The sequence below is a fragment of the Hipposideros armiger genome, unplaced genomic scaffold (genome assembly GCF_001890085.2).
Source record: "Hipposideros armiger isolate ML-2016 unplaced genomic scaffold, ASM189008v1 scaffold_33, whole genome shotgun sequence".
Classification (NCBI taxonomy): Eukaryota; Metazoa; Chordata; class Mammalia; order Chiroptera; family Hipposideridae; genus Hipposideros; species Hipposideros armiger.
In genome coordinates this window covers 1,093,266-1,118,764 of record NW_017731383.1, presented here as the reverse complement: position 1 = coordinate 1,118,764, position 25,499 = coordinate 1,093,266, and the positions used below count along the sequence as shown (strand labels likewise).

Genomic DNA, 25,499 nt, shown 5'->3' with positions numbered 1-25,499 from the left:
AGCTGCAGGGTGACACAATTGGGAACATGTGCTTGGAGAGGCTCGCACTGCTTAGAGCTCTTGGTAATTGGTGAGGAAACAGCGCTGCAGCCGCCGCTGTGCCCTCCTCAGGGGCCTGGACGGGGCCTGGAGGGAGGCTGCTGGCTCCTCCCCTGGCGTGGCCTGTCCAGGTCCCCGGAGGGTCCTCAGCTATTCCCACACTCAGCTGGGGTGACCTGTGTGCGTGTCTGATGTGGCTCAAGGTGATGGGACCTCCCGCCAGCCGTCAGGAAGATGGGTGGTTTGGGGGCCCCATTTAGATATGGGAAACTGATGCCCTAGTTAGCCAGCACATGACCACCTGACTCAGACGCACCGTTTCTCATGACTGAATGGGCTTAGGATGGTGCATGGTTCTCATAGGCGGCGCTCGCTTGAGCAAACTGCGTGGAACTCTGGGTCCGGAAACGGGGTTCTGTGGTTCTCAGTCCGGCTGCGGCGTCAGGGTCTTGGGGAACCAGACTGAGTGAACTTGTGAAAACTGTGGGAAACACACTCCATGTGCCCCGGCCTGCCCCCCGCCGGCCCTGCCCTCCAGCCTTTCCCAGCGGTCCGGTCTCCCCAGTGCAGGTGTGTCTGGGCCAGTGGCTTGAAGGGGGACTGCCCTTGGTCGTCTGCACCCTCCCAGCCCAGCCCTCCTCACACACCCTTCCACTGGCCTAGGTTTCCCAGAACCAAGAAAACGGTTGCGGGACAGCAGTTGAGGACGTTCGTGTCATTTGTCTGGATGGAGTGCTGATGACCTCCTGAGTGGGTGGGTCCTGGGCATGGCAGTGGCTCTGTCCCTCACCAGCCGTGGCCCTGCTTGGTCTGCTCACCTGAACACAGAGCTGACACTGCTTCCCTGCAGACCACCTTAGGAGAACATGGTGACCGCTCCCAGCAGGGGCACCTTGCCGTTGTGGCCAGCACAGTAACACCACCACCATCCTCACATGGTGATGCCTGCGTGGTTTTCACACTTGGGTTTCTTAAGGGCCACATTCGGGGACTGTCAAGGCCACAGGCTCCTGGAGCCCCCACGGTGGCTCTGGGCCCGGCGGACGCTTGCCCATCGGGCAGCCAGGACCCAGGCTGGACCTGCCTCCCAGCAGGTGAGGGGCGCTGTGCCGCGTCCCCGGTGATGGTGGAGGCTAGCAGATTTTCCCCAGAGTTTCGTGAACATTCTCAAACTCAGCAAAGCTGAAAGAGTTTTACAGTCACTTACCCACCACCCCGATCCTGCCACAAACGTTTTACTGTGGTTGCTTTATGACGTATCTACCCACCCTGCTTCCACCCATCAATCCTTTTGAATTTTTTTGGTGCATTTTAAAGCAAATTGCAAACATCTGTACCCTTCCCTCTAAATGCTTCAGCACGCGTGTAATTAAGCAGAATTCATCTGCGGGTTTGAGTCCACGTGCTCTGTCCCTCAGAGTTGCCCAGTCACGGTGTTTGTTCAGGCAGGTGGGTGGGCGGGTGTGGGAGCCCCGTGGGCGCCGTCCTCTCGGAGACCCCGCCCATCCTCTGCCCCACGCTGGCCTGCAGTGCTGCTCAGGAAGGGGACCAGACTGCAGCCCAGTGACATTTTAAATAAGTGTAGCTTTTTTGGAAATGGAGTGGGTAGAAAATTGCAGGGTTCCCTGTGAGCGGAAAGCTCATGGTGTGTGTGGAGCCCGTCCCCGCTCGCGGCCCTGCGTCACCAGGCAAGCAGCGCTGTCTAATCACAGACGCCCTGCCTCTGCCTCCCGCCTTTCTCCCGAATACGGGGAGTAGGGGGGCCTTCGCCACTCCTCAGTCTCATCGGCCTCTCCCCGTTGATGCTGTGACAGCCACCTGGACCCCAGGCAGACACCCTGAGCCCCCACTGGCTCCTTCTCACCCAGCTGTGTCCCCGGAGCACATTTGTCAGTCCTGGGACCGCAGTTCCCTCCCCACCCACCTGGTCTCACCTGAAGCCGGCCTCCCCTCCCCGACCCCCTCTTGCCTCTGACTGTTCCCTGGTGGATCTGCCAGCTGCTGACCAGGCTGCTGGTCCATGCTCCCCCACTAGAACCGCTGTTTCTTGGCCTACTGCCTACACTTCTGGAGTGTTCTCTGGGCGTTGCTCCCAGGAGGCAGAACCCTGCAGGGCCTGGTGCTGGGCGATGACTGGGGCGCATCCCAGAGAGTGCGCTCCCTCAGGTGAGGGAGGCTTGAACCCCAGGGTCTGGTGTAGCCCTGAGGGCGTGTCCTCAGTGTCGGCTGTTGCCAGAGCGCAGGGGAGCTCGACAGATAGCCGCCATCGCTGTACCGTGGCTGTGGGGCACTGGTCTCCCGTCACGTCCCCCACCCGAGGTAACACCGTGGGCGCCGTCCGGGCCTGACCCTGCTGGGTGTCTTCACTTACTGCTCACGGGCGCTGAGAGGGAGCCTTCATCCCCACCATGCAGGCGAAGCAGCCCAGACACAGGAAGGAGCCCGTGGTCTGCCCCACGGCGGGAGGTGACACAGTCATGTCCCCAACTCACGACTGAGACCGGGCGTCCACCTCCCTCAACTTCCATTTCTACCCGGAAAGCCGGGACGTCCGTGAGAGGTCCACAGGCTGCTGCCTCCCACCTCCCCACCCGCCGTCGTGGAGGAAGCAGAGCTGTAGGAAGTGAAGACCAGCACTCTGGGCCGGCCGCAGGCTCGCCGTGCTGCCCACCTGGCCTTCCCACCCCGCCCCCGGCCGTGCCCACAGCCCACCCTCCCCAGCTCTCAGACCTGCCCGTTCTTTGGGGCCCAGCTCAGACGTCACCCCTCAGAGTCTTCATGCCCAGGACCTGTGTGGGGGTCAGTCTGGTCCCCTGGACTGTGAGCTCTCACGTTGCCTGGGTCACCTGGACAGCAGCAGCCTCAGGCCTGGCCAGTGTCCTCGGGCTGCATATGGAGTGAGGCGCACGTGGGCGGTGCGCTCTGGGGGGAGGCAGTGCTCTTGATGGGCTTTTCCACCCGCCACTCACACACGCTTGACCCCGGCGAGCCACGTCCCAGTCCCGGCTCCTTCCTGGGCTGGTTGCAAGAACATGCAGGTCCTGCGTGTGCAGCGTTTCATGATACTCCTCTCACGTGGTTGCTCCATTGGACCTTCTTTCTAAGCACATCCTGTGCCCACCCTGCCTTTAAGGAAACCCTGTTTCGAAGCATCCTCCACTTGGCTTTGTCACCTGCTGCACTTGGGCAACCTTCCTATCAGGACGTGGGCTCCGGTGGGCGCGTGCCATCCTGTGTCACCAGCTACCTGTCACTGGCCGTCTCCTCCTTGTCTGTGACCTCAGACAGGCGGGTGTGCATGTGTGTGGGGGGTGCTTTCCAGAAGAGAGGTGGGGGGAGCAGAGGGCACCTGCACTGGTTGTTAAGCCACCGTCAGTGGCTGTGTCTGCGTGCACCACTGACAGTGCAGGACGGTGTCACGCCAGCCACCTCCAGCGTACCAGTGTCCCCACAGCCTTGCCAGCAGACTTCTAGATTTTTCTAGACACCAGGCTTGGTAAGAAATAATGTGTAACTCACATTTAGGCGGGGACCCTGGGACACAGGTGCCCCGGGCTGCAGGGACCAGCCCTGCCCCTCACTGAGGCAGCCCGCCATTACCGGGCTCTGCTGTGTGGGCACCGCGCTGACTTGGGGCGCCGTGGAGAGCGACGCAGCCAGGGCCCCGACTTTCATCAGCCTGTGCTCTGAGGGGAGACATAGTGAACAGATGATACGGACAAGTAGATCATTCAGGTGGTGAAAGGACGCAGGCCATGTGAGGACCTCGCTCGGGAAGGACAGGTGACGTCAGCCTTCAGAGTGCCCGGGACTCTCCGTGGCAGGTTCTAGAACAGTCAAGGTGAAGGCAGCCTAGAAAGGCAATTCTGACCCACTACATAATTCCCCTTGTAGAAAAGATGTTTTGTGGAGGGGTTTGCGGACAAAACACTAAGTTCTAAAAGAACTGCGTCAGAAGGAGACTGCATGATGCCCAGCACAGGTGGTGTAGCTGATATTTAGAAGCTGCTGTGTTTAGCCACATGTCCCAGCAATCCTACTCCTGGGCCTGCGCCCAAAAGAACGGGAAGCGGGGTCTCAGAGATCCCTGCACCCCACGTCCACAGCAGCACTGTGCACAGTCCCCAGGAGGCGGGAGCAGCCCAGTGTCCACTGACGGGTGAGTGACAGACAAATGGGGTCCAGCCACATGGTGGACATTACTGAGCCTTAGGAAGGAATTCTGTCACCTGCTACAGCGTTGATGGACCCTGAGGACACTGTGCTGATGAAATCAGCCAGTCACAAAGGACACACACTGTGTGACCCCACTGATACGAGGACCTAGAGGAGTGAGACTCACAGGGACAGGAAGTAGATGGTGGTGAGGGGCTGGGGGAGGCGAGAGGGTTAGTGTTTCATGGGGACACAGTGTCAGTTTGGGAAGGTGGAAAGTTTTGGAGAGGATGTTGGTGACAGCTGCACATCAGTGTGGATGTATTTAATGGTGAACGATACACTTAAAAACGATTAAGGTGGTAAATTGTATTTTATGTGGATTTTACTGCGATTCAGTTTTTGAAACAACTTGGTTAAGCACCTTCTGGTACGAGTCAGACTTTAGGCAGGAGAGGCAGAGCCTGGCGGCCTCCCTGGGGCTGCTATGCTCCGCTCTCCCCGCCGGAGCTGACCTGCCAGCTCGGCCTGGCTTCACACGGTGGATTTCGGCTGCCAGCCATTGTTTGCTCTCTGTGATGGGAGATCGTGACAGCCGAGGCCGGCTGATTTCAAGGCTCACCTGCCCGCCTAGCAGGGCCGTGGCTCACGCGGTTGGCAGGCCCAATGATATTTGTGTAATGTCAGGGGCGTGGAGACTGTGGCATCCAGACTGCTCGGGTCACGCACACACAGAGGAATGCATGGGGCTGGCGCTAGGGCCCTGGGCCAGGTGAGTGGCTGTGTCCCGTGGACTGGAGACTGCTGCACCTAATGTGGTGGAAGCTGGGGACAGCACAGCCGGCGCCTCACAGCAGGAGGAGGGCCTGCTGGCTGGGTGAGGAGCTTGGGCAGCGGAGCCAGGTTTCACCCCAGTCCTCATTGGCCACTCCCCCGCACTTACCCACCACTGCCCCCCCCACCCGGAGTTTTGCCAAAGCTGCCACCTGTGGGGCTTGTAAGACAGGGTCTAGGAGAGGACAGTGGCAGGGGGCGCTGGGTGGGGGCCAGAGCCAGGCCAGAGCTGTCCCTCAGCCTGAATGGCCACCAGCCAGCCCTCCTGACCAGTGGAACTGCCTCTCATTCCTTCCCTGCTGGCTGCTTAACGTGCCTCTCACGGCAGGTCGTTCCCGAGGGCTCGGGGTGGGGGTCACGGGTGACGGCCGAGGCCTGTGATGGGCCGTGCTGGCTGTCCTGTCTGCTGATTAGAACCTGAGCTCAGGGGACTTCGATGAGGGCGTGCAGGCCAGCGAGGTGGCCCAGGAGAGGTTACGGAGACGTGTGGTGGGGACACCCAGGGCCTCGCCCAGCGTGGGAGGGGACGGTGGGCGGACGGTGTGGCAGCCTCTGCTCTCGGCCCTTCCCCGCCCCGGGTCCCGCCTGTGCAGTGAGACCCTTGCTGAGAGCGCTCGGCTTTGGGCAGCTCAGCCTGCAGCAGACGTCCAGGGAACTCGCCCAGTCACACGGCGTGCAGCTCACAGAGCAGGATGCGAATGTCTGCTGGGTCCCCTGTGTCTGCTGCCCCGCTGAGGCCCTCGTGTCTGCCTGGTGGGGACCCCACCCGGGTCTGGGCAGAAACCAACCCGCCCTGGACATCTCAGTCTTCCGTCCACCTGTCCCTCTGTCACCATTGGCTCTGCCTGAAGCCGTGGCGCGCACGTGGGTATGATGGCTCAGGGGCACGTGGAGGCCTTGAGCACCTGTGGGGACAGGACGGTCCCCAGGGGCCTATAGCTGGGTGTCACGAACCCTCGGCCTCCCTCCTCTGTCCCTGCCTCCCGCCCTGGGCCGCTCCTCTTTACCCCCAGTTGTGGGTCTTGGGGGGCTGCATGGACCTCATGTCCTCTCAGGACCTCAGTTTCTCGCTCCCTAAGTGAGGAGGTGGGTCAGCTGCTCCTGGTGCTGGAGACCTGGGGCCCTTCACCCGCAGTGAGCACACCACCCCCGAGGGCCCACTCGGGGGGCTGGGCCTGCTGGGTGCCCACAGCTGCAGAGCAGGGAATGTCCCGAAAAGCCCACTAAGCGCCGAGCGAGAGCTGGGCACGCTCTCCCCAGCCTCTGAGGCGTGTAGGACGCGAGGCCGGGGCCTGAGGGACCTTCCCGAGGTCACGTGGCTCCTAAGCACAGGGCACTAGACCTGCGGCTGTGCAGAGGCGGGTCTGCAGGGTGGGGATGTGGGGGGGGGGACATCGCCACGGCAGGGCCTGGGGGTGCTGCCTGACCCCAGCTAGTAGGTCTGGCTCCTGCCCGTCCCCTCAGATCCAGCGGGCACCCCAGAGCTTCCCCTCACCCCCCTGAGCTGTGCTCCCTTCAGCTGGGAGAGGTATTGATTTAGCTTTGAGGCCAGTGACTTATAAATATGCATGAGGATGGGCGGTTATTTAACTGTGCTTTCTAATTCTCCTTGCGTCTCTGCCTCTTCCCAGCAGGGTCTCTTAGTATTCGAGTCAGGCCCTGGGTGGCAGGCACCCTACCTCAGGGGTGTGGCCAGGGGGCAGCGTTTCCTTTGCCTGGCCCTGCGGGCAGCCATGGCCCCACCCGGCAGCAGGTCCATCCACAGGCCAGGGAGGGGGCTCTTGGGGCTTTGTCCTCTGTCCAGGTCTTTTGAGCACCGGGCCCAGAAGGTCCTTAATGATCCAGTTCAGCAGCCTCCTTCTTCCACAGAGGCTCAGGGCAACCAGCAAGTTAGGGGCAGAACTTGAACAAAACAGAAGCAAAATAGGTGCCGCCTGCTGTCTAGCCACCTCCCACAGGACTCAGGGCGCTGTCCAGGGGTCCTGGATGCAGAGGGACACAGCCAGTCACCTGGGCTTGCACAGAATCTGAGTGAAAGAACCGAGGCAGGAGCCTCAGGGCTCCCGGGGCAGGCAGAGCGCACGGTCGCACAGGGGAGCCTCCGGCCCCAGGTTTGCTGGTGGTTTCGGGCAAGTCTCTTGCCCTCTCTAGACTTCAGACGCCTCCATGTCCTCAGAAACATGGGGCTGATATTCCCCGGGAACTGCCTGCTGGCGTCTCCCCGTCAGGCCCTTGCAGGGTCTTCTCGTTTCGCTGCGCTCAGCAACAGAAACGCCAGGTCCGCTGCTCCCCCCCGCACGGGAAATAGGCTGGTTTGTTCAGTCATCACACCAGCACATCAAAGGAGGTGCAGAGCTGTTCCTTCCGAGAGTCTCGTCAGCGTCTCAACAGTTTCCTCAGCTGTGGATCAAACAAGGCAACACATTTTTAGCAGAAGATTATAGCGATTTCCCCATTTTCTTCCTCAAAGCTGCCATCTAGCAGCAGAGCTCAGCAGAGCCCTCCCATCCGCTCATCTTTCACGGAGCAGCCCCGACGCGCGCCTGCACGCCCACGCAGGCACGGGGTGCCGGGGACAAGCCGGCTCGCCTCCCCTGTGACAGAGCGAGAGCGCTGGCGGGCCCGGCCGGAAGCGGTGGCTTCTGGCCCCGGTCCTCACGTTACTGTCAACAGTTGGGCCTCTGGTTTCCAAGCCGTCCTGGCGTTGTCCTTGTTGGGGATTATTATCCGTTCTTCAGCTCGGCTCAGTGGAGCTGGGAGCAAGAATGGGGGCTCGGGCCGTGTCTCCAGTGTCCCTGGCACTTGGGCTTCCCTGGAAACCGGCCTCCGCACCCCCAGCACGTCCTCCGGGAGCCCCTAGGTTCTCCCTGCTCTCGCCTCAGTCGGGCGCATGTCCTGGAGGTCAGCAAACGGGCCTGCTGTGGTTTCGCATTTGGAGCTTTGCTGGAACAGAGCAGCACTCCCCTGTTTATGGGTGTCTGGCTGCGTCCACACAGTGACACAGGTGACTAGCTGCAGCAGAGGCTGTACGGCCCACTTCAAAAAGGCCTGCTGGCCCTACTTCCGCCGTCTCAGAAAGCAGGTGCAGGCTCAGCGGCGTCTGCCAGGACCATGGGCCCGTGTGGAGGGCCAGAGGCAGAGGCCACGCCAACCTTGTCTGTCACGGTCTTCAGGGCCCCGAGCCACCAGTCCTGACCCGCTCTCAGCCCATTGCCCCTAAAATGAAGTTTTGTGAGGGACCGAGTGCAGCTGTGGGCAAGAGGCCGATGGCGACGGGACGGGCACACGCCACAGCACTGTGCCTCCTGAGTGGTGCCTCAGTTCCGGTGGCCCAGGTGGACCCCAGCTTTAGCAGCAGGAGGGGCCTGGGGCTGCCCGCCCAGGGGATGGTTCCTGCCCTTCACTTCACCCAGCGGGGCGTGTGCACACTCCCAGTTCCTGCAAAGAACCGCCCTAAACGGCACCAACACAGCTGACGTCACCGTCATGACCAGGTCAGAGCATGACCCCTTGGCCCTGTCCTAACCTTGGAGAGCTCCGAAGGCACTGGCCCAGGGGCCTCCCAGGAACCTGCCTCTGGTGTGGTTGGGACCAGGAGGCCCTTGGCGGCCTCAGGCCTCGTCTCTTACGTAGCCTCCTCCAGGGGGTGGCGTCAGTTACCTGGTGCTTTGTTTTAAAGGTCCAAAACTTAGTGGCTTAAAACAGCAGCCATTTTGTCTCCCGCTGGTGGGCAGGTGGCCCTGTGGCCTGGACCCACTCAGGTGACTGAAGAAACTGCGTCTCCGTGTGGCCTTCCATCCCAGGGAGGCCCCATCCAGTGTTCACATGCAGGCTCAGGTGTGTCACAAGATGGCACGCCAGACGTACAGCGACCCAGACCTCACACATACCACGCCAGCCTAGAGACAGTGGGGACTTCAGGGGGAGGCTTCTGGGGGCAGTTGGCACGATGTGACCCTGTCCCCGACTTCCAGCAGCGTGCTGGGTGTGGACATGTGGCCAGGTACTTGCCCGCCGTGCTGCTCGTGGGGGATGGGGCTCAGCTCAGCCTGCGGTCTGCAGGGCGACCTCTGGGGAACGGCCTGCCCCCCAGGTGCAGGGAGAGGGGGCAGGTTTGGGCCAAGGGAGCATTTTCGTGGTGTCTTCGGGTTGGTCCTGGAAATGGGGCAGCTGTGTTGGATGCTAGTCCTCGGGCAGGAGCAGAGCAGTGAGAATGGTGTCGGCTCTTGCTCCTCAGTCTGTAAGTAAAATAGAAAGAAGGTCCCAGAACTGATTTGCCACAGGCTGCGCTCACAGGTCATGTGATGTCCTTTCGGCTTGATTCTCTCTGCAGGGCCGGCCTAGTTCAGGGAGAGTCCCCTCAACCAAGACCTCAAGCTCACAGGCGGAGGAGCACTTAGGGGCAGCCCTGAAACTCGGCTGATGGCTGCACTCGGCCATCCCAAGCCCACCCCAGGGTGGACCCCAGCGCCCACCATCTCAGCAAGGCCTTCATTTCCTCATCTTTACAGCAGGGCCAGGATTCTGGCACCTGCCTCCACTGTGGGGGCTTAGGTGTCACGCAGGACAGAGGGCGTGAGCAGAGGCTAACTCCAGCCGGGGAGCCCAGTGAGCCTGTGGTCCCCGCACCCCCCGAAGGACATCTCCCCACTGAGGAGCCTCAGAGACCTTCCTCCCTCCATTGCTTCTTCACCAAGTGCCCATGTGTCTCAGCCACTGCTCAGGGCTAAGGAGGGACCCGGATGACACTGCCCATGTCCCCAAGGGGTAAGACGGTGTCTCTAACGCAAGGAACTCACGGCCTCAGTGGGGAGATGGACGTGTATGCAGATAATACCAGTGCAGGGTAGTGAGTGCTCTGAGAGGGTGTGGGGGCCAGCCAGCTCGGGGGGTCGTGGTGGCAAACCGAGTGGAGGTCAGGGCAGCCACCTGGGTGTGGGGGACAGTGGGAGCAGGACCCCCAGCCCGGAAGCCTGGTGGTATGTGGTGCGCCTACTGGTCCACGGCGGCGCGTGGGCCGTCAGGACAGCAAAGGTATAGGACCAGACCTTGGGGGCTAAGCTCGTATTTGAAATTCATCATGAGAGTCATGGACAGCTACCCGTGTCTGCATCCAGGACGTGAGGCCCACGTCTCCCTCAAGTGGCAGCGGCGTGACAGCGGAGACTGTCTGTGCCCCGCGCACTGCTCTCTCTTCTCAGTGCTCGGCGACTTGCTGCTGGTTCCTGGAACGGCTGCGCTGTACTGCCCCCAGCTTGTGGTCACAGTGTGCTTAGAAGTTCAGTGTTGCCACCAGGCCAGGCCAGCCCTCCACCTTAGGGACAGTTCCATCTGGAGCAAAGGACTGGCACCACCTGAGGACACAGGCGTGGCCCTCCTCCCAGAATGGCGGGGAGTGACCCCTGTGCTCCGGCCCGGGCAGTCCTCCCTGGCTGCCAGCACCGCTGCTCTCAAGAATGGTGGGATCTACCGGATGGACAGAAGGAGGGAAGGGAGGGGGAACGGGTGGCTAGGTGGATGGTAGATGAACAGGTGGAGAAAGAAAGGATGGAAGAAACCCACGGGTGACAGTCAGTAGGTGAGCGAGTGTGTAGGTGAGTGAGGGGGGGAGTGGCTCGGTGGGTGGGGGAGACACTGCAGTCCCAGTGCCCATGTCATCCCCGGAGAGCATCATGTAAGAAGCCCTTTAATACAGAAACGGTAACATCGGTACAGAGCTTTATGGCCCACAGAGGGTTTCAATCGACGTCACTCGGTCAGTCCTCAGCAGTCCTGAGGAGTGGTCATCCCCATACCCCAGGAGCGACTCAGAGCCGTGGCCAGCCGCTCGGTCAGCAGCAGAACTCACTGTGGGCCTGGCCCCGGTCCCAGGGTGTGTGCGCATGGGGACCAGGACAGAGCTTACCCCACTCCACACAGTGCTCTGTCCACTGACGGAACCGCTGTCCCCTCCAGGCCCCCGCTGCGCCGTTTGGGGTGGGTGGGGGCCCTGCTCCCTGCGGCCAGAGCCACAGCCTTGGGGACTGGGAGCTTTTGCAGCTTCATCCCCAAACTGGGGCAGCGACTTGAGTTGTCACCACGTCAGCGGGTGGACCCCAGCGCCCACTCATGATACCTGGAGGTTTCACAGGCTCGTCATTTCCCCGAGTCCCTCAGGCCTGTGACAACTTTGTTCTGTCTCCCTTCTGATGAGGTTTGGTTTGGTGAAGCCCTGCTGGTTCTCAGTTTGATCCTTACACCCTCGGACACACTGAAGCATTCTCTGTGCCTTAAGCTCCGTCAAGGGGAACAGCTCACCCACAGCAGTGAGCCAGTCATCAGAAGCCGTGGTCTTGGGCAGCGTCCAGGAGCCATCTCTCCTGGGTCTGGTGAGACTGGGCGGCCTCCAGGTCCAGCACTGCGCCCAGCGCCCTGCAGGGCCCCTCGCAAGTGTGGGCAGTGGGGTATTGGGGGCCGGGGAGGACGCGGTGGCCAGCGCGGACCCACAGCTCAGGCCCCGGACAGCACCTGCTTCGTGGCCTGAGGGAAGGAGGGACCCTTCACTCTCTGACTTGGAACGTGAGGGGTGGACCCAGGCCAGGCCCGGCCTGCCAACCGGCTCTGCTTTTTATATTTTTAAGGGGTGAGAAGCTGCATTTGGGACACTTGGGGGTGATAAGAAACTCAGTTTGTGTTCCACGGTGCAGAGCACAGTCATTCGTTCTCCGGCAGCCCAGGGGGCTTTCTTGTTAGGACAGAGACAGCGTGACGTGGACGTGAGGCCTCCCCTCCTCCCCTCCCTGTGGGGCCTCCGAGCTCACACTTGACGAGCAAAGTTATGTCAGGAAACAGTTTTACGGGGGGGGGGGGGGGGAATGCAGGGGAGTTGGGGTCTTGCTGCTCCTTACCCTCTCCCCGCCTTCCTCCCTGTTTGAGGCACATTCTGAGGGTTCGGGGCTCAGGCTGGCTGAGGGCTGAGCAGTGGCTGCCCATCTGCAGTGACTTGGAGGGGCGCGTCCCACAGCAGCCTGAGCTCCCTGCTGGGACAGCTACACTTTTCTCTGGGGGAGTTTACTGATCTGAATAAAGACACTGTTTCCCGTGTTCTCCCTGAAGAGGGAGAGAAGCGTGTGGGCAGAAGGCACAGGCGGCGGGAGAGGAGGAGGCAGGTCCCTGGGCGTCAGAGCTGGAGGGGACGGGTGCGTGTCTGCTGAGCTGGCTCAGTGTCCCTCGTTTGCAGAGGCGGACAGGGCCCCAGGGCAGCAGCACACTGCCCGTCAGCTCTGGGGAGTCAGCTCTGGGGACGCCGTCTCTCAGAGCACTTGGCCGAGGGAGACCCCAGGCCTGCGCACGTGCGTGTGCACCGCCAGTCTTGTCCGCCCCCAGACCACCTGCTGGGACCGGTGCGGGTCCTCCTCAGCAGTGCGGCTCTGTGGCAGGCGCCCTCCCTACCCTGAACTGGCCGCTGGCCTTAGAGAGGCCCAGGGAGCTGATGACCAGAGCAGCTCCTGCTGTGACCGCTTCAGGGCCTCAGACCCCTGTAGACCCTCCCCCTGGCTGAGGAGCACAAGGAGCAGCAGCCTCCTTGTCCCTCCCCAGGTGGGGTCTCGGACACCTGCACCCTTGGGAGCCGCCCTTAGACGGGTGGGAGGGGAGCTTCCCAATGCGCTCGGGGGTGTCTTAGGCGGTGAAGCTCCTCTGTGCCGCTGCCATGGAGGGCGCATGACACTGCATTTGTCACGGGCCGCAGAGCTCAACAGCACACACAGTGAACCTGAAAAGATGCAGAATTTAGGAGTCATCCCGGGAGAACGGAATCCAGAATGTGACAAAACAGTCTCACTTAGGTGACAGGAAACGGCTTCACTGGCGGGGGAGGGGCGGGTGCCGGGAAATGGGGGATTTGTAGATTCACAGCAGAAAGAGCTGCACGCAGCCCTGTGCTCGTCGATAAAGCGTTTCCACAGAGATGGGTCGGCACGCAGACTGCTGTCGCGTGTCCTGATGGGACAGCTGAGCCAGTGCGCGGTGGGCGGGGGTGCCAGGCTGTGACTGCTGGAGGCGGTTAGAGCGCAGGACAGGCGGAGCGACCCGTGTGCTGCAGATGCCACTGTGGACGCGTTTGGTCCACTAGAGAGAGACCTGGGTGCTACACTCAGAAACGTCCCTAGATAAGTGGATGCACACGAGCTGGCACACGCGTGCACTCCCTGGCTCTGTCTGCTGAGGGCCAAGAAGCAGCGGCGGCCCAACAGCGGCCAGCACGCCAGCGCCCAGACGAAGGATCCAGGGCCCCGTGCAGACATGGCTGGCTCTGGGACTGGGCAGGAAACACACAGGACGAGCCTAGAACACCTAGTTCCAGAAAGGAAGGAAGTGCCCGAAAATGTGAAACCTAGATGGGGCATGTCGGGGGGGACACAGGAGCCGACTGAGAGCCCCCAGTGGCCAAAGCCATAAGAGGAGTGTGATGGATTATAAACCAGAGCATCAAATAGATGTCCAGTCAGCACTGGTGTCGGTAAGGGGTTGAAGAAGTGCCAAGGTGTGGTCTGCACGGTGACTTCCAGCGTGCAGCGTGGACGGGGCAGCAGAGCCCTCGCCGGGGACAGCCCTGCACCACACCCAGTCAGGGGCCACAGTCAGAGCTGTGCGGAGGTGGGCGCTGCACCCCTGGGCCTCCTCGCCAGGCAACCATGTGGAGCTGAAGGAGACATGACGACCAAGGGTCACCTGGGTCCCAGGACGGGAAGGGCATGGGGTGAATGGAAATGCGAAGAAACGGATCGGCGTGGGTTTGCGAGTGGCACCGAGACGGCCTGGCGTGCGACATGTTAATTGGGACTGCGTGGGGCACATGGGGACTCGGCAGAGTCCTCACTGTTTCTGTCACGTGCTTGTTTTTAATGTACGGGCCCTGCTGTTAGGGACTGGGAGCCAGGCGTCCATGAGCGGCCTGCCAAGGCACCGTCACAGGCTGGCGGGAGCCCCGAGTCACTGCAGTAGTTGCCAACAGCGTGTTGAGCCGCGTCACATGTACAAGGTGCCCGCCGCAGTCTGTCTTTACGTCAGGTGGTTAAGACTAACAGGAGGGGACGCGTGTGTGCTGAGCGTCTACAATGTTCCCACGGTGCATCCAGGAGGGTTTTCTCGGCGTTCTCCCCCGTTTCTTCCTTACAACTCCTGGAGGTCAATGGTGGCAGCATGGCCTCGTTGACAGGCACAGAAGCCCAGAGAGGTGACGCGCCTGGCAGAGCTGTGCCCGTGGAGGAGGAGCGCCGAGAGTCAGGCCCCGGCCACTGCGTCTGCCAGGCCGGTCCTGATCGTCAGCCTCAGGCGGCAGGTGTTGGGCACCACAGCTTCTGGGCGCCTGGGTCCTGTCGTGGTCACAGAGGCTGCGGCTGTGCTGACCCCGTGCCCTGTGCTCCCGCAGGGTGACTACGACCAGAGCAGAACCAAAGTACTGCACATGAGCATGAACCCGGCCAGCGCGGCGCGGCAGTGCCTCCGCCAGGACCAGGCCCGGCTGCAGGAGGAGTGCGAGCGGCTGCGGGCCCTGCTGGGCACCCTGGAGAGAGGCGGCCCCGTCCCGGCCAGCCTGGAGGCCTCATGTCTGCCGTCGTCCAAGGAGGTGGCAGGTAGGCGCTCCCCTGTCCTTGACAGCCAGTGGGGTGGCTTGAGCGTCCGTCCGTCTGTCCATCCGCCCATCCTATGCGGGCAGCCGGGCCGAGGGAGGGTCTGGACCAAGCGTCGCAGGGGCTGTGCGGAGAGCGGCAGGAAGCAACTCAGGCGGCAGAGGGGAAATAAGTGGCCGAAATCTTTTCAGACGCCAAGAACAAATTAGTATCGTTTATCAGCTTGCATGGGCCCACTCATCACCGGCAAATCCAATACTCCACGGACATAGGGCCGTCTTTCGCTGGCCTAAGTGCGTTTCTCAGGATCCAGGGGCCCTCTGCAGAGGCCAAAGGAAGCTGCTTTCGAATCCGCACGTTCACCCCATACGGCACTCTGTAAATCAGGGAAGCGACCTGTCGCCACAGGGCTCGTCACCTCCAGTAAAGTGACAGCTGGCATGTCACTGTTGGCCTCAGAGTTTTACATTTGCCGAGTCCGGGCCTCAGAACGTGCACTCAGCAAGTGCAGAGAAAAGGAGTTCTGTCGCTGCCAAGAAGGAGAGCCTTTGGGGGCCCAGTTTCCCGGGGTCGCCATACACGGTGTGCCCCGTAGGGAAGCCGGTGGCCAGAGGGGCACCTGCGGCCTCTGCTCTGGGCCTTCTGGGCGCGGAGCACGGATGCCGTGGGCTCGTGTCGCTGAGGGCCCTGCCTGCCTGCCCGCCCGTGGGGATGTTTGCAGGGACATGTGCACTAGGGCCCTCACCCCAGGCCCGCTCTGCTCACCCCCGGGGCAGGCTCCTTTCGGGGCACCTGACCAACCTGACGTGTCCTTTGTGAAAGGGCCCACAGAAGGGTCCCCGACCTCACCTGATAGGATAGGTCGTCCTCCAGTAAGGCTTGAGGCTCTCCTCTGTCACTGTGCTCAGCATGGGGACAGAGCTGCTTGGCGTCTGGCGAGGGTGCCTAGCGGACGGGGCTTAGAGAGGCGCTTCTGTGTCACACTGCGGGAGGGCGTGGGTCGGCTCCCCTGAGGGACCTTGGAGCGTCAGTCGGGGCCCGGGAAGGGGGGCAGCCCTGGCCCACCCTGCATGGTCCAGGTGTGGACAGAGAGGAGGCCAGCGGGCCGGGGCACCCTTTGGAATCCGGCAGCCGGTGGTGGGTGGTTGAATGGTAAGCAGGAACAAAGGATTGTGGGCATGGCAGAGCCGAGCACCACTCCCAGTTATGCCACAAAACTCCCCAAAGTCCCAGAATTGGCAGCTATAGCGCTGGGGGAGGGGTACTGGCTCAGACGAGGAGGGCTAAGGATGCTTGCTGGAGAGGGCCGTTGAGGCGGTCGGAGCCCCACACCTCCCGCCCGGCTGCACTCAGTGGGCAGTTGCCTCTCCCCCAGCAGAGACCGAAAGCCGGAGACAGAGCCGCGGCTTCGTCCCCTGGAGCAGTGGTTCCACAGCGGCCTCGGCTGGCGGCAGCCTCTGGGAACCTGCAGAAATGCAGGATTCGGGCTCCAGCTCAGTCGCACTGGGTGAGAGATCCTGGGGGTGGGCCAGCGATCTCTGGCGACAGGCGCCCCTCACGTCTGTGGGTCGCTGCTCTGGAGGGGCTGCAGAGGACATCAGCCCAGGGCACAGTTCAGGACGAGAGCACTGACTGAACTCGAGGGGTGGAGTGGACGGGTGCAAATGGACCCAACACCTGCCCAGGCCCTCACCCCAGGCCCGCTCTGCTCACCCCCAGGGCAGGCTCCTTTCGGGGCACCTGACCAGCCTGACAAGACCAAAGGCACTGACGTTGGGGACCCCCAGGGGACAGTGTGGCCCGTCACTGCACAGGGGGGCCCCTCGGAGGGCCCTGTAGAGCTCACTCCTGATTATTAGTGGGTAACCAAGGACTATCAGACAGTGAGAAACAGAGCAAGATAAACAAGTAGGAAAAACGCCACTTGGTGGAAACACACCATCAGAGGCGAGTAAACCCCCAGGAGCCGTACAGGAGGCCCCGGAGATGAGGAAGGACATCACAGCAATCGAACAAGGACAAGAACAAGATGGTTTAAAATGTTTTCAAAGAGAAAAACAGGTACTTCGTAAGTCACAAACAGCAAGAATTAAATGAAAATCTAAATAAAAAATTTATGGGATAAAATAGGGAACATTTATCTGAGAAATAGAACAAAAAGAGAGTGAGATAGAAAACAGGAGAAAAAAGGTAAGAAACTTCGAGGAACTGCCCATGAGATCCAAAACCCAAGCAGTCACAGCACCTAAGGAGAGCGTTTCCTTTGGGAAGAGAGGTGACTGCCTGTCACGTGGGGCACTAAGAAGGCACCCACGCAAGGGGACAGAGGACAGCCTGTGGCCTTGCAGGGAGAAATCGCAGGTGTCTTGAGAGTCAGTGTCGGCCTGGCCTGTCGTCACAGTGACCCAGGAGCTGGGAGGCCTAGGGCGGTCCCAGGAGGACCCGACTGCCATCCCCACCACCATGAGTCTGAGGACAGCTTCTCATGTTCAAGGCCTGAAAAGGCTGAGCCCCGTCCCCGTTCTCAGGAGGCTGGTCAAGCATGCGCCTCCGGTGAAATGAGGGGGAACCTAGAAGGAAGATGTGAAAGGCAGGGCGTCAGCGCCAGCCCCGGGGACGCGCCAGAGACCCAGTGCAGCAGCCTCGGCAGTAGCTGGCACAGACATCCTGGCCTGAAGGCTCTGGGGACAGAGCACCTCCAGTGCCTCGAGAGGTGATGTGGGCCAGAGCTTCCCACCTTTCTGCCCCGCGTGGCCTGCTGTAAATGGCTTGTGAAGGCCCGGCGAGTGCCAGGCCACTGAGGTGCTCGGCTGGCGGGGACACGGGCCTGCAGGACCCCAGTGGGGCCTGAGTAAGGCGCGGCAGTAGGGTGGAGGGTGCCTGGTGCTGAGATGCCCTGGGCTAGACCCAGCTGCTGGTGTCTGACCGGAAGTGTGGGTGGTTTTGTCTTTGGGGCACAGCGGACCGAGCCATGGCCATGGTAGGTGGGGCATTGCTTGGGCCAGGTCAGCTCAACATCCTAGGGATAAGGAAGTGGCCGTGTGTGGACCGCCGGTGGGTGTGCAGCCTGCATCGTCCGCCCCCCACCACCTTCACAGAACCTGTACCCTCCGTCTCGCAGTCTCGCAGGCTGCTGCTGCCACCACGGGCACCACAGGCCACTCCCCCTCCTGGACAGCAGCTGTGTCCACAGAGGGAGCCAGTTAGGACAGCCAGACGCCATACTGATGGCCCTTGTGCCAGGTGGACAGATGGCGGTGGTGCTGGTGTCGACAGAGCACAGCGAGGAGTGCCGGCCTCTGTGGAGGCCGTGTGTGTTTATTCTGCCTGGAGGGCTCTGAGTTGTCAGCAGCCACGACTCAGCGCACCCACCGTCCCCTGGGCCTCCGCGTCTGTCTCTAGACACAGGCCTCCAGCAGCAGGGGGACTAGGCCCCTGGCTGTGCCCGGTGACCTCCCCCAGCTACCGAAGCCTTGGCACTGGTCCGTGCCTGATGGGTTCCCTGGCACCCAGAGACACGTCCTGGAGAGCAGGGCTCCAGGGCCTTGTAGCACCAGCAAATGTCCCACCCTCTCTGACACTGTCCACCCTCTAGTCTGGACCTCAAAGGCCAGCCGGTCCTGCCACCACTCAGGCCTGTGGCTGTGAGGACAGGTGTTGCTGGGAGCTGCGGGCTTGCTGTGGCCGGGCCCTGACTTAGCACCAACAGCAGACCATGGGAAAACGTGGCCGGTCCTTGACAGATACATCAGAAGGCCAGCGGTCCAGACGGCTCCGGTCCGCTGTGCACAGGGCGAGGCTTAGAGCTGGCCTTCAGATGGACGGGCACACAGTGGTTCTACTCGGAGCCAGATGGCAGGGCTGCCCCACCTCCCAAAGAAAGCCGTTTGGCTAAAGAGGAGAGCGCGTCCAGCCCCGTGCCAGCATGTTTGGGGTCGCTCTGGGCACCCAGGTAGGGGGTGAGGGGCGGCCACCACTCACCCCTACCTGCTCTGATGGTTAGGCAGGAAAAGCTCTTAATGAGGTTTTCCTGCTGGATTTTTGACAAAAGAATTGCTAAACCACCCATATCAATGGCACGGCCCCTGGGTTGGCAGGAACCTAAAACCGCGGCCCCACCCCCACCTCCTGGCTCCTCGCATGGCTACCTTCCTTATCCAGGCTGGGCCAGAGAGATTATTAATTACAGTTTAATTAGGTAATGCATTAATATTAAAATAATCTAATCTTGTCAGAGCGACACTTTGAAGGTGATCATATTTGTCACTGCCTGACTGTGGGCACAGCTGATCCTGGGGTGTCTTGGGAGCAGGAGGGAGGATGGTGGGGCACGGGGAGCCCCTCTGCTCTACCCTGAGAGGAGGACACCCCGGGAGGGCCAGGACGGGCAGACCCTGGGCCACCCAAGCTGCTTGACTGAGCGGACAGTGAGCGCCCACACGTGTCCAGGATGGCACAGCTGAGAGGGGCCTGGAGCCCTTCGCTGGAGCAGGCCATCCTAGGGCGGGCGCGCACGCACTTGGGCGGAAGGAAGGTTCCAGCCACAGACCACTTGTGAGGACTCTGAGGCTCCATGTGACTTGCGCCTCACATTCGGTGACACGGCCAGGGTTTGCCGTGGCCACGCGGTCTGGCTGCCCAGGGCGTAGAGGTGGTTCCCACTTAGATGGGGTCTGTGCTCAGCTCAGGGGCGGGGCTCTGTCTGATGGCACCAAGCCTTTGGGGGCAAGAAGAAGCCCCACCCGTCTCAGGAAGAGCCCTGCTCCTCAGCTGGAGGGGGGACCTCGGAACTGAGGGGCGTGAGACTGCCGGGAAGGGGACAGGGAGGGACACACGTCCAACTGCTTGGCCTCCTGCAGCCGTCCCTGCTCCCGGGAGCTGTTCCCTCTTCCACAGTGGCACTGGGAGCAGTGGGAGGCTGTGTCCCAGCCTGGGTCTTTCCTTACCACGCCCCCCTCCCCCATGGAACCGCGGCCTGAGCCACCTCCCAGGGCCCTGGGGCCTGTGAAGCGGCTGCTTGTTAGTTGTGCAGCCGGCTCTGCTCCCAGAGCTGTGCAGGTGCCCGGCCAGCCCCACTGGAGAGAGAGCCCCGCGCCTCACAGAGCAGCTTCGACTGGGAACCGGGGCCCTGGACACCCCTCGCGCTCTTGTTTTCCCCAGCAGCAAAGAGAAGGTTTGTGCAAAGGCTCCTGTTCTGGGAGGGAGGCGTTCTCTGTGCTCGGGGGACAGGGGCTCTGCTTCCAGAGGACAGTCGCCCCCGGCCCAGCCATGGAGCCAGGGGGCCAGGGTGAGGCGGGAGAGAGGTCTGGACCCGAGCTCAAGTAGCCTGGACGCCAGCATCTTCCCTGCAGGGATGAGAAGGGCTCCCAGACCACGTGGGTCCCTCCCAGGCGGGGCCTAGGGCCAGCCGGGCACCCAGGTGGCACACACGTGGGGTGGACCTGAAAGCACTGCAGAGGCTTCCAAACCGCACGCCCGGAGTTGGGTCAGACACCAGATACGCCACTCCCAAGCGCCGAACAGCGGAGGCAGAAGGGACGGCGCAGGCTCCTGCGTGGGGTCTGTCCAGCCGTGGGACCGCCAGGTCGTGTGGTCAGTGTACGCTTAGCTCTGTGAGAAACGGCCACGCGTGGAGTCCCTGGCTGCACGCCGTGCCAACGCTGGTGTCACAGTGTGTGTGTGGTGGGCTTTCATCACGTGTCAGGTCGCATCGCCCTGGTGTCTAGTGCTGACCATCTTCTGTTGCGTGTCAGCCATCCCTGCGTCCGCTTGGCTGGAGTCCGTTCAAGTGTTTGCCCCTTTCTTGATTAGATGTGTTCTTTGTGCTGAGTTGGGGGAGTTCCCTCTTCGAGTGTCTTTCTCACAGCAAACCTTGTTAACTTTGATGCTCTCTGATGACCAGCTTTTCTTTTATAGGCGTCAGAGCTGAGAACCCTGCCTCACCCAAGGCCAACATACTTTTTTTCTGTTTTCTACTAAAAGTTTTTAGTTTGACATTTAAATCTGTAATGCATTTGACTTAATTTTTGCATATGTATGAGATTTAGATTGAGGTACTTTTTTGCTTTTGAGCTTTTATATGAATGTCCAATTAATTGTTCCAATATAATTTGTCGAAAAGACTGTCTTGTTTTCATCAATTACCTTTGGCCCTTTGTCAAATCAGTTGATTAACGTGGGTCTGTTTCTACACCCTCTCTTCTGTTCCATTGATTAAATTGTCTGTCCCTTCGCTAATACCACACTGCCTGGATACTGTAGCTTGGTAGTAAGTCTTAAAATCAATAGCATAATTCTTCCAACTTTATGCTTTCTTTTCAAACTCGTTTTGGCAATGGCAATTCTATTGCCTTTCGTATAAATTTTAGAATCAGTCTGTCTATATCTACAAAAACCCTGCCGAGGCCTTTATGGGAATTCCATTACATCTATAGATCAGTTTGGGGAGAACCCATATCTTTAACATGACGAGCTTTTCCAGTCCAAAACATGGTACATCTCTCCATTGATTTCGGTTTCCTTTTTTTTCTTCCATCAGCGTTTTGTGATTTTCAGCACGCGCACACATGCGCGCGCACAGATACACACTACATGTTTTGTTAGATATTTACTTAAGTGTTTCATTGTTACTTTTATTTTTATTTTTAGAGTTATTTTAAGTGTTTTGTTGTTTTGTTTTGCTTTTTACTGTTTCCATTTGTTCTTTGCTTGTGTATAGAAATCTGACTGGTTTTTGTGTTGGGCTCGTATCCTGTGACCTTGCTGAACTCACTTACTAGTTCTGGGAGGGTTTTGTTGTTTCGAGGGTTTTTTTTTTTTTCTTGGTAATCAGGTCATCTGTGAACAGGGACTGTTGTATTCATTCCTTTAAACTGGAAACCTGTATGCCGTGTTCTTGCCTGTTTGTCCTCGCCAGGGCTGCAGGGTGGCCGGCATTGGGCAGCAGTGGGGAGGGTGGCTCCCGTTCCTGATCTCGGGAAAGCGCCCGGCCTTCACCCTGGCGCACCCTGGTCTGTTTACAAGCTGAGGAGATTCCCTCTATTTCTAGTTTGCCGAGAGTGTGTATCATGCTGGATGGTGGGTTTCATCAGGTGCTTCTTCTGCACCACTTGATATGATCGTGTGGTTTTTCTTCCTTAGACTGTCAGTGTGGTGGATTATTGATGAAATTTTTCAATATTGAAGCAGACCCCAAGCTAGTTTTCTTAGTAAACGCTCCACATACACCTGATAGGAATGTGTATTCTGTCTTTTAATATGTGTTTTTAGACCATTTATATTTAATGTAATTGTTAATACATTTGGATTCAGGCCTACCATTTTATGACTAATTTGTTTGCCCTCTGTATTTAATTTCTGTTTCCCCTTTTCTACCTATTTTGAGATTATTTGAACATTTTTTCATATTGCATTTTGATTTATCTTATTTTTTTATTATATCTCTTTAGATACTTTTGAAAGTGTTTCTCTAGGGATTCCAATATACATACTTGACTTTTCGTAGTGCACTTATAATTAATATTTTACCAGTTTAGAATGATAAGGTGGCTCCTCACCACACCCCATCCCGTGTTGAAAATCCCACTGTACATGTTACAGTTATTGCTTTTAACTCTCATACACATGTGAAAGAACATAAGAGAAAACGTTGTGGTTTTCGCCTAGACACCTCGCACCCCTGTCGCTCTGCCTTTGCCCCTGAGGTTCCAGGTTTCCCTCTGGCGCCGCCGCCTCTCGCCAAGACGCTCCCTCTGGAGTTTCTTTCTCAGCCGGCTGCCGGCATCAGACGCTCGTAGCCGCCCTTCATCTGCTAAGACCTTCATTTTGTCCTCGTTCCTGATGGACGTCGCTGCTGCGTCCGGAATCCTGGGTCAGCAGCTCGTCTTTCCCCGCTTTAAAAACGAGCTCCGTTTCTCCAGCTCTGGCCGCCGTGGTTCCCGATGAGCGAGTCGTCCACAGTCGTGCAAGTAACCCTCCCTGCGTGAAAGACAGAGGTTGTCAGAAAACGTCATTTGTAAGTTAAAAGCGAAGGGATGAGAAAGACACAGCACACAAACACACCGACTGATGGGTTTCAGTGTGTCGCTGCGATGGATGTGACATCGGTGACATCCCGGGGCAGGGGGCCTGCCCAGTGGTGGCTCCAGTCCAGTTTCAGGGTAAAATACTGTTTCTAAGTCGAGTGACAAGCTAAGGCATGTGCTTTGTGATCACTCACTTCTCAGATCATCGGACGAGCCTAACATTTCCGTCATCTTGACTTTGGTGCCTCTGGCTGCGTTTTTCCTAACAGGCTTGTCTCTTCCTGTTGCTTATTTTGGGCTGTATTCTGGAAATTTTGAGTATCATGTCATGAGATTCTAGGTCTTTTTGAAATTCAGTGGCAACGTTAACCTCTGGTGGCTGGTTGGTGTCAGCCAGCTGCTCCCGGCAGCTCCGTGTGGAAGCCACTTCTGTGCTGCTGGCGTCCCCCAGCGTGGGCTCCCTCGGTGTGCTGGGTCCCGGGCAGGGTCTGGCACGCGGTCAGGTCCTCACAGCCTTTGGCGTGCTGTATGGGGTCAGATCCCCACACGCCCAGCTCAGAGGTACGTTTAGGGGTACGTGCACCACTGAGGGGAGCGTCCCCTGGAATCCCTCCTCCCTGACCTCCAACATTCTCCCGTTCTCTGAGGGCTCCCTTCACAGACCTCTGGCCAGAAATCCGGGTTCACTTGCCCTGCTCCCCATGCATTTCCCACAGCTACATTAGCGTTCCAGGCTGACACCCACTGGGGACGGAACGGGAAGCCACAGGGAGTCACCGCAGTCTCTTGGGGTCACAGCTCCACCAGTCACAGAGAAGGTTCCGCTCTCGGGGCTCCGGGCACCCGTCCAGCTGCACCTGCACACCCCAGGACTGCCTACGTACCGGGATGGGAGAGGATGGAAAAAAGGAAAGCCGGGTTCCTCCTGCTTCTTTCTTGGGCCACAAAGTGAGGGCTTCTCTCCATACGCTCTGTCTGTGTCCGGGAGTCAGGCGCCTTTGCACCCTGGCCAGGTGACAGCAGGGTCCAAACAGCAACAGCAATAGCAGACCTTAGGAAACAGCCTGCAGACCTCTTACTCACCGGGGGAGGCTGTGATCTCAGCAGGGCTCCGGCTCGGATGTAAATGGGCTCCGTCACCGAAAGCCTCCAAACAAGGACTCTTCCAGGCCTGGGCGGCCTCTCTGGTGAATTCTGCCAAACACAGTCTCTTCAAGAAAATGGGAGAGGGAACTTTTCAACTTATGTTACGAAGCAAAGATCAACCTAATTTCAAAACCAATGACAAGACAGAAAACGGAACCTATAGGAATTTATTTTTGTATTCCAGGAATGTGAGCCTGGTTCAGCATTCAAATATCAATTCAAATAATCAGCCACACGACCTTGATCAAATCAACTGATGGAGTAAAAGCTTTTGACAAAATCCAGCACCTCAGAAACTCTCAGCAAACTAGGAAAAGAGGGGAAACTTCCTCAAATTGACAAAGAGCATCTACAGCACCCCCCATCTGGCCTCATACGTGCGGGCGAGACTCCCCGGCTTTTCCCCTGAGCTGAGAAACGAGGCACAGACGTGCCCTTGCAGCACCCCGAGTGGACACCTCGGAGCCCGGCCGGGGCAGTAGGAAAGGCACACGGTTTGGAAAGGAAGGAACAAAACTTCCCTCCTTGCAGACGACGTGACTGTTCATGTAGGAAATCCTAAGTAGTTAAAAAAACAACTAGTAAGGAGAGTTCAGCTTTGATTTTATGCATTGACCTCGTATCTGCAACCTTGCTGAACTCCCTTCACGTGACGTGAGTGCACGTGTGTGTGCACAGTATGTCTGCATATTATCTATTGTATGCTAGCAACAACCCTGTGGAAACCAAAATTAAAAACATGATACCATTTCTATTCAGTCTCCCCAAAATGGAATTCCTAGGTATAAATGTAACAAAGCACAGAAGAGCTGTACTGTGTGCGGAAAACTACAGAGCGTTGGCGGCAGGAAGTCGAAGGAGGTGGGGGTAAGTGGAGGCCAGGCCGTGGCGGGTGTGAGCGCTCCCACAGTGAGGGTGTCGGGCCGGGCAGCCCAGGCAGCCTCTGCGGTCAGAGAGGGAGCTCCCCTCGAGCTGGTGATGCCTGGAGCCCCATCTCCCTCCGCCGGCCTGCAGCTGCCACTCTTCCGGGTCCGCGGGCTGCCGCCCATGCATTCTCCCCAGTGTTACCGGCGCCTTCAGTGGAAGACGGGGTTGAATTTACATTTTTCATCTTTCCCAGAATGGAACTCGTGAATTTTTATGACCGTAGCACTCAGTCACCAGAAACTTTAACGTGTGAATGAATGCACGAACTGGTAGATCTGCCAGGGGAGGACTACCCGGCCTTAAAATAGCCACCCGGCGATGTGCCCAAACATGGGAGGAGCCCAGGGCCGCTTTGCTGGGAGAAGGGAGAAGTACCAAAGGTGCCACGTTGCAGGCTGCGTGGACGTGGACAGGATATTCTGGAAGGGGCAAAACTGCAAGTCAGAGGGCAGCCCACGGCGGTGGCGTGGGGCCGAGAGCTGTCGGGGAGACGGAGCCGCCCTGGACCTTGCTGGCAGGGCCTCGCCTCTGCCTGTGCTTAGCCTGCAGGCTGCACACCAAAAGTGCCAGTTTTACTGCAGAGTTTTTGTTTTTTTTGTTTTTGTTTTTGTTTTAAGATTTTTATTGGGGAATTGGGGGATGGGAACAGCGCTGGGGAATTGGGGGAAGGGGAACAGACAAGTTGTTGTTTTGTTCTTCAGTCTAGTTGTGGAGGACGTTGCTTCACTGGCCCAAGTTGGCACCATCATTGCGCTCTTCC

The 25,499-nt window shown here is 59.1% G+C and overlaps 1 protein-coding gene across 1 annotated transcript in view; it reads left to right on the top strand.

Annotated features, from left to right (window-relative positions):
* MAD1L1 (mitotic arrest deficient 1 like 1) overlaps positions 1-25,499 on the top strand; it is a 264,103-nt gene that overhangs the window by 221,295 nt on the left and 17,309 nt on the right. The window contains exon 13 of the mRNA XM_019637417.1: positions 14,441-14,645. Within this exon, the coding sequence (XP_019492962.1) occupies positions 14,441-14,645 (205 nt within the window). The remainder of the gene's footprint in view (positions 1-14,440; positions 14,646-25,499) is intronic.